General features: G+C 38.3%; 1 protein-coding gene across 2 annotated transcripts in view; it reads right to left on the bottom strand.

Annotated features, from left to right (window-relative positions):
* Positions 1–14,711, bottom strand: part of RPRD1A (regulation of nuclear pre-mRNA domain containing 1A) — a 43,182-nt gene that overhangs the window by 11,124 nt on the left and 17,347 nt on the right. The window contains exon 7 of one of the 2 annotated variants that reach the window (XM_059815432.1): positions 14,372–14,448. The exons of the other annotated variant lie outside the window; for it this stretch is intronic. Within the exon in view, the coding sequence (XP_059671415.1) occupies positions 14,404–14,448 (45 nt within the window). The 3' untranslated portion in view covers positions 14,372–14,403. Of the gene's footprint in view, positions 1–14,371; positions 14,449–14,711 lie in introns of those variants that run through there. 2 annotated transcript variants of the gene reach the window in all.

The raw sequence follows: 14,711 nt of genomic DNA on the forward strand, positions 1-14,711 counted from the left end.
TTACAATACTTGTCCATCTCTTCCCTACTTGTTCAAGAAAACCGTTAAGACTGGTCTGTCCATAAGCTCATGTTTCCAGATCTCTTGTAAACACAAAGTTTGAAAGAAAAAATAAAAATAAACTATGCCTAGCATCTGATGACTGCGACTTCCATCAAGGGAAACAGAACCAGCAGGTCTGAACCTGCAGCTGAAGTTCAGGCAAGAGCTGGATCGACTGGCTAGCACAGCAAAACCAGCCAGCCAGGACATGTTTTAAGACTCCTGGTCTGCTGGACACGATCAGTTGTGGGGCGTAAGCGTTTATGAAGAACAACATAAATGCTCTCTGAATATATGTTTCCAGCCTGCTATGAGGTAGAGAGCTCAAGTATTAGACCTGGGTATGCCACTTTGCTTTCACTGTGCAGTGCAACTGTCATGCAAAAGGGCAACATTTCCCCCATGTAGGAGGGGAAGCACGATAATGAACATCACTAAATCCAAGATACACTTATGGTAAATGATTTATGATTTAACCATGACTTATAATAAAACATAAAGACTTGCAACCAAACTTAAGATACTGTCTTACAGAGTGACCGTAAAAGTCACGATGCATTCAAATTTTTTAATTTTTTTTTTTTAAAGGGCTCATGTTGTAAAGCAAAAGGTAATTTCTCTACTGGCAGCCTGCAAACCCACCTATGAGTGAAAAAAATCAAGCTAGCCAGGTACCACAAACTGAAGGGGCTTAGCAGTGCAAATGACCCTCTCAGTGACTCCCAGCCAGCTCTAGCATGTCCTTGATATTGCAGCAAAATAGCAAGAGAAGCCTCCGCTGAGAGAGGGCAAGTAACTGCTGATGGCGCAGAGACGGCACAACTGTCCCCCCTTTTCACAGCTAAAAAGAACAAACTACAAAACCATGCTTTTGCCACTGTTCAGGGAAAGTGACTTGCTTGCAGCTACATTATCAAGAAGAGTCAAGACAACAGGGCCAAGCAAAACCAGCAAAAAACCCCTCCCCACAGTCATTCATATGCAGGTTGAAATCTGCAACTGTGTATGGCATATTTCATTATGTTTCCAGATCAACTGAACTTTGGAGGAGAAAGTTCGTTGTGCAACATAGTAAACTGTGTGACACAGCATAAAAGCATGCTAGGTACTCAAGTACTGGAAGAAAAAGTATTGTTAACACATGTGCCATGAAAAAGTGGGCAACATGCTTTAACAAGTAAGTCTGTATGCAGCAGCATAAGAGAAAGCTTTTCTGCCATTAAACATTTTGCGGGCTGTGTAGAACATGGCTGCTGCAGAAATTGTTTTAATGCAAGTTTGGACCTCTCAGAGTTGTCAGAATTGTACAGTATCCCTCCCTCCCATGGAGTATCCCTCTCTCCCACGGAGAGCCTGCCTGCTGTCCTTTACAACAATTCATCTGTGTGTTTACGTTTTTCACTGATAGGTTTGTTTTTATTGGAGCTCTCACGAAATTCAGTATTTTCCAGCAACTTTCTCCTACTGAAACTTGGGCACATGCAGAAATTTGCTCTAAATATTAAATCATGTAATACAATTATGATTTCTTAAATTAACAAATACATATTTAACTGCTAAGCCTTTATCAATTACATTGAAAGATGCAAATGTGGAATTTGTGCTCAGCATTTTATAACTGAAGATAGCTAAAACCTAGATATACAATACATCTCAGTCTTTATTACTTTTTGGATTCTTAAGAGTAGCTTCCATAAACTCTCTTGCTCTTTTAGTTATTACCTAACTGGATGTTAGCTATTCAGACACAAGACAATGAATACTTACAAGTAACTCCAAAACTGAAGTTCAAGTGATCAAGATTATTCTACTGCCCACATACAGAATTACCCTCAGAAGCCTAAGAATTATTGTTTACTGTTTAACAGAAGCATGAAGTTAAAAACCTACAGCTGCTATTGAGTGCGTACAATTTTTCTGATCATGTTGCATGAAGAGAACATTAATTTTCCACTGACTACAGTGGCTGTTATCCAGCATGGCTTCAAGGATTTGGGTCTAGGATATTTGCCAAGTTGTACAAGCATACATAGAGTGCAGAACACACAAATCGAATAAATGAGATACCTCCAGTCAGCACAGTGACAGGAAACTTCTCTATCTTGAACAGTGAGATTTGAAAAAAATTATGCTAATAATAATTTTACGTTTTACATATACATCAAACCAACAATTTTCAACTACCTGGCTTGAAAGCAGTTGCATGATCCTTTGGAATTCAATCTTAGTAACACTGATTAGCCCGATAATAAAGCAGCACCCCTCTAGGACTCAAGCATTAGCACTGAGTGTAACAGCTCTACTGGAGTGTGGGTTGGGAATAAAGGAAGATCTTTGTGTTCCACAAAACTGGCCTAGATTCTTCTCGCCACCTAAGGCAGAAGACACTAATCAACCAGGAGGTAAAAAGAAGTTTCAAGGTGCTTCTTTCTAGAAATGCTGAGAAACATGGGTACAAGATGGCTGCAGAATAAACAGCCCATTACATTTTCAATGGCATTAGGATGACTTTCACTTACAGGCATTGCAGCAAGAGAATGCATTGACAATCCATATAAATTACAGGTGAGAAGCTAGCCAGGAAACCAAAATAGTAACGGTTTAAAGATTACTTTCTGGAGGACAGCCTAGTCACGTTAAATTTCGTGCTGCTGTCTGTGGTATACGACAGCACTATTGCACAAGAGGAAATCCAGAAAGTCAGGAATTATTAGTTCTTGAGAGGAAGGTGTTGTCTGAAGTTTATACGGGTTCCCCAGAACCAAACCAGCATGTAGCAACTGTATTTTCTGCTTTGGGTTTGTAGCTGCATCACTGTTTGTGCTTTATTCCACAATCTTTCAGCCTTAGGATAAAAAGGCTTTGAGATAACACTGCTGAGCAAGAACACCCAATTTGCTCCACAGATAAGAATATTATAAATAGGGACTTTGCACTCCTACATCTTCAGATAATGCCATAACTAAGCACAGTAATTGTGTATAGCCAAGAGAGCAAATTAATAGATACACACAGAATTTAATTCTTTCTACAGAGGTTGCATCCAATATCATCCTATGCCAAATGATGGGTTTCTTTTCTGGAAATGGCAGTCAATTCACTACATGACCTGTGACAGCAAACATAAGAAATGCCTGGCTTTCAAGATGGCATGCTAAATTGTTTTCCTAAATAGTCAGTGTACCCAATACTAATTACAGTGGTACAGCTTATAGATCTAAATCATTTATAACTAAAGGTTGTTTAATGTACCACTGGTTTAAAAAACAACAGCAGCTACAAAAATCACACCAACAACAAAAAAAGTTTTCCTTGGGCAGAAGGCAGAACACGGGCAAAGAGGAAAACATGTCTTACTGGCACCCATGCAGTATCTGTCGCTTACACTAGTTATTATGGAATCATAGATGAGTGAAAGACTAAAAAGATATGGCTGGAAGCTACCCATCAAATACCAGTTTAACTAAACCCCTGATTTTTTCTGGATGCCAAATGATTATCAGCATCCGGGAGGCCAAATACTCCAGAATAAAGTTGGTACAATGATGGCACAGCTTGCTCAATTTATCTATCAAATATACTGACCTTATAAATGAGCCACCACCTTTTGACCATGGTTCACTACGGCTGATGGATGTCAATTATCTCCATCAGAAAACACGTAACTTATAATGGAAGATTTTATGCTGTTTCTAGAATACAACGAGAATTTAACCAGGTTTCACCTTGATACTCTGAACTCTTAGGCAATGAATAGCACCAGATTCAGCTTCAGCTTCACTGTTGAGTCTTGATGTGCAGGACAGCAAAGACAAGGTGGAGGGAGCAAACGGAAGAGGAGATTCTATATGAATGCAACATTCTCAGTGTTTTCTTAGTGACCGTGGTTTGAGGAGAAAGCAGAGTGATAGTGCAGAAAAGAATAAAGCAAGCGATGGGTCAGATTAGAAATAGTGAATTGGGATATGATGCAGGAAACAACTGATTTTCTATCTACTGCCCTTGCAGAATCATTCCTCCTACTCTGGTAGTTACTAGCAACCTAGAAATAAACTACATTAAAACTTCGTGTGCTTGAAACATTGCCAAGTGTAACACTTGGGGGAGTTACACCATCTGCTCAGCCTTCTGCCTTCTACTGTCTTCAGGATCAAAGGGCTCACATTTATTGAGATAAGGACAGGTCTAAGGCTTGTTTTTAAACAAGTTACAAGGAGCTCAGTGCTCCACATAAAATCCAAGAACTTGTTTACAGGCACAACTGTGGAACAAACAAACAATGTTGTCCCTCTACCTCCTGATGAATGAAGTATTTGGGCTGGAGTAAAATGAACCTTATTGAATACTATTGACTGAAGAGAAACAAAGGATGAAAATAAATACATAACTAGGAATGGAAAGGGGTAAGGAGAACCTAACATTTCAGGAATTAGAGCAAAGTAAGTATCTACTTGACATCTGACCACAGTCAGACGTAAATCCTGCTTCTCCAGCCTTCTTCACATTGTTTTATTGCTATTTTTGACATGTCGTTAATGTGCTATTTTCAGAAATGATTTCAAAACAAAAATCTTTTGAATGGTGGAATTCAAAGCTCAAATGCTTATCTCCAACTTCCAATTCTGTGTCTTTCAAAACTTAACTCCCCCCCTCTTGCAATGTAATAACTAACAAAGCAGCCACTACACATTTCCTAACCCCAAACTCTGCATGCGGCAGAGCTTTAAAACTGTTGCATGTTCTGACTGCAAAACTGAATCTCCACATCTGGTTTACAGGGGCTCAAAGATGGAGCAGCATACAGAAGTCTGGTTTCGATGCATGGGGAGGAAGAAAAAAACCAAACCTAAACACAGAGGGAAATGTTTAACTTGCAGGAAGATCAAAGGCTTAATTTTACTGTCATTTCTATTAGTTAACACTGGACTACACTTAAATCAAAGACTCACAGAATAGCTTGAAACACTTCAGGACTTGTGCTAAATCACAAAATACTGATTAATATTCCAGCCCTCTGGTGCACATCTACTGTAACTTCTACAATTATTTTAAAAAGCATGTGGCATTCTTCCTACTTCTCAGCTTCCTCCCTCACCCCCACTTACAAATGATGTATACACTATGGCAAACCAACCCAGCTATGGAAAAAGAACTGCTCTCTTCTGCAGTGAGAAACCAGTCTGATTCAGGGAGATAAGGCTGGGGCCAGATAATGCTGTTAACAGTAATTTCTCTCTTCAGAGTCCTTATTTTGTCCACTAATAAAAATGTATAACATACTTGTCTCTCTCATCCACTAAATTTTCTGCCCCAAAAGTCACAGTACATTCCTCTCCTGCCTACGCCCCTCAAAAATACCATTCTCATTGGCTTAAAAAAGGGTTTTTTTAAAAAACTTGGTAGTGTAAAAGTATGGAAAGCCAGGTCACTAAAATTCCTTTTTGACACTTAAACAACAAAGTGTTCCAAATATTCCCATTTCAAATACTGAAGCTCTTCTTCAATTTGAAAAAGTTGTGACAGCAGATTTTTCTTCATTTTCTTGATGGAGCAGTGTACTTTATTTGGTAACTGTGCAAAAAGGTTTTCTTAATTTGAATTCATAATATATTTCTAAATTACCAAACCACTGAGAATTTAGAACCTGCTGTGAGGTCAATTTCACAGATGAAGAAAATTAAACAGAAAGGTGCTTTTGTGAAAAACAAACAAGAATTTAATAGTGAATCAGGCAAGAAAATAATGCTATTGATGTTGGAGAGAGCAGCTCAAAACACCGGCTCTTCAGACTTTCAGAAAAATACTGTTTCAATCCCATCACCACATGCAAATATTTTACACCCTCAATAGTGCCATTTATTCAAGATGAGACAGCACAGTGGTAAAAGGATGCTCAGTGAATGGTGATGCTATTCGATTCCTGTAAAGAAATGGCTAAACGTTCTAACTCCATCCCAGTTAGCCCAATTCTCCATCCAACAATAACTCCCAACCAGTGTGCCCCCTCCAACTCTCCCCTCCCCATCCCAATATCCCTTGATGTCTTCTACACTGCCCAACTATTGTTGTGGCAAAGAACACTGGAGGTTATGGCTGGTTCCATGCTACACAGTCTGACTGGATAGCAGACCAAGGGGAGAAGAGCTACTGAAGCATTCCTTTGGGCCTCTCTTCTATCCACTTATTCACAAAACTGGTTTTATCAAACTTTTAAGATTGCTTCCCTGTCAAATGAAAGAATCATCGATAGACTGGCAGCATGACTGCAACAGTCAAGTCTCCCAGGAAATCAGACTAGCACAATACATAGAAGCCTTCTGTAACAGCAATTGACTCTCTCCTCTTCCGCCAATCACTGCCAGCAGTAGCTGAGAAGTGTTAGAAAAACGTTTTGCCCTCTAATCAAGTCAACTTAATGCACTTATTACCTCAGAGAAACATCTTCATACTGTTAGTAGAATGAAATTCCAAGACAACACAAAGTTCATTTACAGGATTTATACATCATCCTGAGTTGTTTCCCTGCATTGTTTCTCCTTATTTCCATCGTTTTTAGTCCACAGCATTCCAGATTTTGGCAGTGGAAAAACTACCAGCAACTCCGAAGTAGACTAGTCCAGTATTCTTTTACTTTTGGCTGAACTGAAAAACATCACAACTGTTTCAGCCTGAATGTAGAAGTAAATGTACTCTGGCCATTCCTTTGGTCTAGAATTAAAATTTAAGGCAAGCTAACGACCACTTTACACCCTTATCAGGTGATGGTGAGCACTCCTGTGACAAAGAACTCCTTCCATTTCTCCCCAGCTAAGAAACTAATTCTCAGCAAGCACAACAGATGTGGAATACGTTGTTTCCTCACTGCTGCCAAAACAGCTCTCCCAATTGCTCTCTTACTGTTCCATTACACCCCCCAGAACAACGAATGCATACAGCTTCAACAGCCAGTCAATAATGAGAGCTGGTGTTTTCACATTGTTCTCAACCATGTTTTAGTTCATAGCTTCCAAGTTGTTCTCCCCCCTCCCCTGCAGTCACCTGTACCATACCCTGCTCAATCAGGGAAATCTAGGTATGAAGAAAATAATCCAGCTTCTATGACAACACATTTTGAAATAAGGTGCTAAGAAAAAAAAGAAATAACCGTGTGTGTATGTGTAAGTAAGCATATACATGATCATAAATCTCAGCTTCCAATTCCAATCAATGCAAGAACAAACACTCCTACCAGGTAGCTGTAGCATCGTATGAAAGCCCTGCAGTTCTCTTCCTCCCATTCGCCCCTCAGCATTTTGATTCAGAGTACACACATTGTGTGTGTGTGTTTCAGTATGGAGGCAAGCCTTCCAGATTGAATTCTCCAGGGAAAAAGGCTATCATTATTTTTGGAGATTAAATTTCAGAATTAGGCCACTATTAACCAAACTACAGTTGCTACTAGCTGAAAGGAAACATTATTCAAAACTCTGTATTTCACCTGCATGCTTTAACAGAAAGACAGACAGTTTTTAAGAACTGGATTTTTCAGCAACAGCCCAGCTAAGAGAAGCAGTATTTTCCCTAACAGTTTGCGTCTTTTCTCAGTTGGGGCTCTTGGCCTGCTGCTCCATGAAGTGGCCTACTATTCATTGAACTATTTTTAAGAACCAGGAGTAGCTGATTTTACAAAATGTCTGGATTTTGAGTAAAATTCCCCAGGTTTACTATACTGACTTAGGCATTGGTGTGTGATGTTTTTGATCTATGAAATTCAGTGTCACTTTGAGTCCTACTGAACAGTGTTTCCGCCCTCTACATTTAGCCTTAGCTGAAAAGATATGGAAGTTACAAACTTCCATGATCTGCTACTTAAGCAATTAGCAGAGGTTACTTAAAAAAAGCACATTGAAGAGCTACTGGTCAAACAAAAAAACCTCACTACTATGATGTCTTAAAACTCTACTTGTTGGCTGATGTTTGTCTACTTACTTATACCTTTACTAAGAACTGCAGATATAGAATTTATAATTAATAGAAAAGTTTAATGTGTCCGTCAGATCACCAGCAGCTATCTGGAAAGAGCATACAGACCATAAAAGATGTCTGAAATGGTCACAATAAACCTTGTGACTAGTTTAGTAGTACTATGTAAGATCATAATGAATTTAAACTAGGGAAACAAAACAGTTTTGGCGCCTGATTAAAGACGCTCAACTATGAACTCAATAATTGATTCATATGAACTCAAATAATTTTGATTTGACAAAGGAATTATTAAGACTAAAAATGATCCTTATCTCAGTCATGCAAGATTCATATGAATTCTTCAATGTTCTTGTTTTCAGGGATATTTTATCCATAACTGATAGACTTAGTAATAGATCAATTTCAATTCAAGCTCTGGGTTTCAAAAAAAACCAAAAACACACCATGGAAAGTGCACTGTGCTTACATACCACAAAATGTTAACGTATTCTAAAACAAGAATATTTCACTCCTAACACAATTTTTTTTTAATGCAAACAGGTTTTTCTCATAAAGATATCACCTATACTTTAATTACTTTGCATCCATTAACATTTCTTCCAGTAAGACCTTTACCTTCCCCTATGCTGACATTAAAATACAACTAATAACAAAAAGTAATTTATTATTTCATTAATGGGCTCTGACAATACTAGCCGCCTCAGACTATTACAGAAGCTGATGAATTATTTTCCTATGTATATGTGAAGACACAGGTAAATATGAGCACTCTGTCCAAGACCTACAGTAACTACACTGGATGCAAATTTTCTCTAAATGCTGTCTCATGATCAGCTAGTTGTTCACCACTTGTAGGTGTTTCCTTTCTGTGCCCATTCAAATTCTTCAAAAAGGCATCAGCCTTGTCCACAAATGCATGAGTGCTACTACATTCTGAATCAGATTTTACAGAAATCACTTTTTCTGTCTAACACTATGCTGGTTTTAAGTGGAAACATCAAAAATTTGTAACGGAGATAGAATGAAATCTGCTTTGTGGTGGTGTGTAACTTCTGAGTACAGCCTAACGACACAGGCTTTAATTAGGACACAATTTAAAGGGAACACTAAGGAGCACGGTGTTTGAGTTGAACACAATTATCTTTGAATACACATGGGCTTATTTTCCTGTTAAACGAAACTACCAGAAGACATCAGCTAAAGCAACAGATTTCTATTCAGTTTGTTTACACAAGTCATCTCAAATTGTGGAGCAGAGCTTTCTGATAGCTTCCCTTCCCATCCACAACATTGTCTATTCTTTAAAACCAGATTACAAATGTTTCCTTTGTAACTCTCAAACTGAGTGAGAAAGCCCAATGTTTAGTCTGTGTAATTACCACCTGTCATTCCAGTGTAGTCTTATGTTTCTATTTAGTTTACAGGTGCTTCAACAAGTAACAATTCCAAAAGAAAGTTTCTAGTTGCAGGAGGGATACAAGCAGGGTTTACAATTCTGCTAACTTTGTATTCACAATGCAGATTAGTATGTTCTTAAAATTTAGTAGGTCTAGCTAACAAACACCAGAATTTTAAAGTCCAAACAGCAACAAGTTACTATGGGAAATCAAGGCTTGTAGAAAAGGTGTAGTCTTAACTTGATTTCAACTACATTGCTACTACTGACATAAATAGGCGCTATGATTTCAGTATTTCTTACATCCAGTTCACAGAATCACAAAATGATAGGTGTTGGAAGGGACCTCTGGAGATCATCTAGTCCAAACCCCCCCACCAGAGCAGGTTCACCTAGAGCAGGTTGCATAGGAATGCATCCAGGCGAGTTCTGAATATCTGCAGAGAAGGAGACTCCACAACCTCTCTGGGCAGCTTGTTCCTGTGCTCTACCACCCTCAAAGTAAAGAAGTTCCTCCTCATGTTTAGGTGGAACTTCCTATGACCAAGTTTGTGCCTGTTACCTCTCGTCCTGTCAGTAGGTACTACTGAAAAAAGACTGGCCCCAGCCTCCTGGCACCCACCCCTTAAGTATTTGTAAGTTCTTACATCCATTTCTTATATCCAGTTGTGTTTTTTTCTTCCAGCAAACATCTGATCAAAGCAAAGGGAACATCTGCTGAAGAAATTACCAGAAAAAGTCATTTGCCAATCTACAGCTGTCTTTCAAAAACTTGGTAAGTTCTAGATAGAGCACTGATTATTCCATTTTCAATTTCCCATCATCTCAGCTGTTTGTTTGCACAAAAAACAAATACATTACATACCTGCAAAACTTGTTCTTCTGAGGATGACACAAATAGATCCGTTCATTTTGGTTAACGGTATCACATTTTTGGCTTGCAACAGCCAGTAACATTCTGTCTATAAGTCTCATGAACAACCACAGGTCCTACCTAGGTAAGACCAGTATCTTCTCTCGCTATTTTTATAACTAGGAATTAAAAAGGTACCTCAAGTGTATTAGATTAAAGTACCCGGTATCTTGAACATTCCTTTTCCGTCCCCCCCCTCCCCGTTCAAATAAAAAGTAATGGGTAAGCTGCAGACTGAAGGTTAAAAAACCCTCACCCTTTCACAAATAATAAGGGCAAAATTGGCAAACAGTTTTATAAATACAGAAGTTGTAACATTTTTATTACCATTTCAAAAACAGAGCACCTTCAAGGTGCCAAGCAATGCTTTAAAACATGATGAACTGAAGCAAAACGTTATCCTTATTTTACAAGTACAATCTACAACCTGCCCAATCTGTTAGAAAAGCCAGGATTTGTAGTCAAATACCTGGTAAATCAATTTAGAAAGTGGAAGTCTTCAAGTTTTTCTGTTGCTCTGAATGATAACACAGAGCTCTGAAGTCTAACACTCTTTCAGGTACAAATTGAGAAACTATGTACCATGGTATCTGAGGCTGCAGTTGTTAAGTCACTACGTAAAAAGGGGTACAAAGAGCTTGTAAGCTTGTTCTAAGAAATGGGTCAAATAAGCGTTATTCTCATAAAATGGGTACAGCACAGAGGAACAAAATGCACTGACCACTTGACTTTGCTTTGTTTGACATAAGGGCTGCTGTTCTCCACTCTAGTCCAGCAAATTGCTTCTACAAAGCTTAACCTTTACAACTATCTCCTGCCACTGAAAAAAAATGCTCATGGAAACAAAAGAACCACCACATTTAAAAGACAGGTTACCAACCTGTAAGCATGCTTAGCAAGCCTCCTTCTATTGCAGGTAAGAGATGCAACCTGCTTCATCTTAAATGTCCCCTCACATTCCTTAACTTCTAACCTAATAAACCTTAAGGAGAGATGAGTATTGCAGTGATTGCTTAATTCTCCCCAGTCATCTCCAGGTAGATAATCCAAACTACTGAGCTTACTGAAGTTTGGTTGGGGATTTCAGTTTTTGTGGTTTTTGGTTTTTTAACAAAACACGAAACCCCCAGTGACTATATTCACTAAAGGACTTGCACTGTGCAACTTAACGTTAATATTAATAGAGCATTTACACCACACAAAGCATCTCAAATGGTCATTCAAAGCCAACCTATGAGCAAGGGTTTTGGACCGATCTACACGTATCTCTAATATAGGGGCCTGTTTCTGAATCATTTCATTTCAAACAGGGTAGGATGAGGAGAACTAGAATGAAGAGAATCCATCTATTAGAGATCCTTAGCCTACATTTCCCTCCTGATGGTTAAGAGCTACACACATTTCTCTGAAAAACAGTGAAAGTTACTTGAAATTGGCCCACAAAAGAAAGAAACTAATTCTGGCAAAGGCTCTCCTCGCTTTTTTATTATAAAGGTATCCACATTCATGCTCCCCTCAGCCCAAGAATACCTGGATCAATTCAAACACCTCTTTTAGCAGAAGTCATATACTCCCTGAACTGGAAGCACTGTCAACCCAGCCTCAATTTCCGATGCTGTAATCCTGAACAGAAATGAATGCTATGGTTCATGTCAAGATACCACACAACATGGTCTGTTTGGTATCACTACTTACAGGGAGTCTTCTGCTGCCAAGCATGTTTGAGATCTTAAATACTCAAAACAGTCCTGATGAGTATGGATGAACCTTATTTGCCCACTTCCTGATACTTCCCAGCTACCAGATCTGTAATTATTGCACTGTTAGTAGCAGGTACAGCACAGCTCAACTGTTAACTCAAGATTAACTTGAGTTACTGTGGTGCTGCCACATTCAGGGAGTTGCAGATCACCTACAATGCTGCAAACTCTACCTGGTAACAAAAAGCAGTGACTTGTAGCATGAATCCAACAATCTTCCTCAACTTCAACCAAAGCTCAGCAAAATACTTCAGCTGCTCAGCTGCAAGGTTATGAAGAAATGAATTACAATTTATTAGTGGACTTGAAAAGTATGAAGCATGACTGAATGTACTACCCTAAGTTTATCTGGCACTGAAAGAAAGAAGCTGGCATACAAAGGTACTAGGTAAGTATAAAGAGGTCTAAAGGAAAAAAAAAAAAAACCAGCAAGGAAAGCACTACACCTGTGATAACATGAAGGCCATGGTGGAGAGAAACAGTAGACAGTAGTACCAATCTAGTCTTGCACTGAGAAACAAAACCTAAACACAAGAGGCCTGTTATACCACTGCCATCCCTGAATTCTTTGCTTAAGGTTTTTTTCTGCATTTGAAACCATTAAGCAGAAACTGAACAGAAAAAAAGAAAAAGCCCTTAACTCCAGAGCTACAGACTAGGATGACTAACTGCTTGCTGTTTACCCATTAAATCCCATGACAAAATTAAACCCTTTAGGAATTCAAGCTATATTGAGCTATAAAGCACAATCATGAAATAAAAGTGCATTGAACATACAATATTCTCTCAATATGCTAAGAACCACAATTATAACCAGATGTGTGAGTGTAAGGATATGAAGTTTGTACAGCTGTAGAAAATAAGGAATGCAAGACAGCAACATTATCAGTAAGTGTCTTAATTAAATGCAATCTGCTAAAAGACAGCAGGCTTCCCCGAGTAGCATTTCCTTCATAAAAATTTGGATTTAGTTACAAGATGTTTCCCAATTTAAAGTGGAAAGTTGATAGAAACACTATGTAAGAAACTGGGTCATCCAGTATACACTAAGTGTAGCGATGCTACGTTTTTCCGTAACATCAAAATGAAGGTGAGAGGAGGCTGTGCTCTGTTTTTCTAGAAAAAGGTCATATGATCCCCTGCCCATACTCATTGAGTCATGTAAGATTCTGAACTATCAAAGCCTTTATTTGAAATTTAGTAGGAGTCTATTTACTCTGTAATCAATTAAGATTGTGGAAAAAGCAAAAGCAAAGTGATTATGAAAAAAACAGTAAATCAAGTACTTCTCTTGTTCATGTCATCCCTGTACTTTTAAGGCCACGTTAATTCTAGAACGTCTACAGGACAGTCTTAATCACAAGGAGATGAGTGCACCTGGATATGAATTTATGTATACATAATTCTCTGTTCCTGCATAACATAAAAAGCTCTTTTTAATCAGCCTTCAGTGAGATCAACAGATCAACCAACATTTCTGTTCAAAAACTAGGGAATGGGCAGGGAGGTAGGAAGGGGACACAATGAGGAAGTAGTGAGGGAAGAGTCACCCAAAGGAGTAGAAAACAAGAGATTATATTAGTCCTCAAAGTTCTGAGAAAAAAGGGTTCCTACAAAAAAAAAATCTTTCTGCAAGAAGTCCCATTTTCTCTAACAGACAGAATGACAGCTACCTATAAATCCTATACAAGTTTCCATATACAGCTACAGTACACCGAACCTTAAGTATTTGTACTACTTTAAAACTTAGAGAAGTGAAGGAAAAATGCTCTTTAGGACAATCCTAAATTTGAGGGGGGCTCTAAAGGGGCATATGAGCAATTATAAAATACATGTTACCTGCATAAAATGTAAGATAGATGTACATTAATAAAGTGCAAGTTCTTTATTGTGCTTGTGAAGGACAAAGTCTACATCCATCACTTCTCTTTTCTGATGTTCATGTAAACCCAAGAACTAGAGTGTAAGTTAAAAAGCGAAAGTGTGAAAAAAAGTCTTGTTTTCACAGCTCTTTCCTTTTGGTAATGGCAGCTTCAATGCAAGTGACACCCAAACTTCTGCATTTGGAATTTCAAATGATTTAACCGAAAGGACTTGTGAGTTTTAGGAACAACCATGTGAAAGTTTTAATCTTCAAGAAAAAAAGAATGGCACTGGATAAATACTTATCCATCTCAGGCGTATGCTCAGTAACATTTGTGAGAATATAGACGAAAATAGCAGAGGTTTGGTATGAGTAGTTACAGAATTCCTCCTCTTCAGTTTTCAAAAACAACAGACAATACAAGATTTTGATTCTTAAATTTATTTTTAGCAGGATGTGTGTACTAATGGATGGTGACATCATTAGAAGATAGGTCCATGTCCACCACCTGCAACAGAAGCTAGACAGATGTTAAAGAAAACAATTTAAGAGTTAAAGATGATACTACTTACCAAGAGCAGACTTACGAAAGTCACCTACTAAGCAGTACAGTTAGCTTTTGATGCAGACATGATAGCTCATATTATTTATCTGTTGTAAAAGTTTCATGTCAAGATTTAATGCATACATTACCTTGATTTTGATGGGAATCATACGCTTCTGTTTAGAAATAACTATTAGAAAAACTCTTATTTTTAAAAAAGCACTCAT

This window comes from Gavia stellata, chromosome 3 (genome assembly GCF_030936135.1).
Source record: "Gavia stellata isolate bGavSte3 chromosome 3, bGavSte3.hap2, whole genome shotgun sequence".
NCBI classification, from domain to species: Eukaryota; Metazoa; Chordata; class Aves; order Gaviiformes; family Gaviidae; genus Gavia; species Gavia stellata.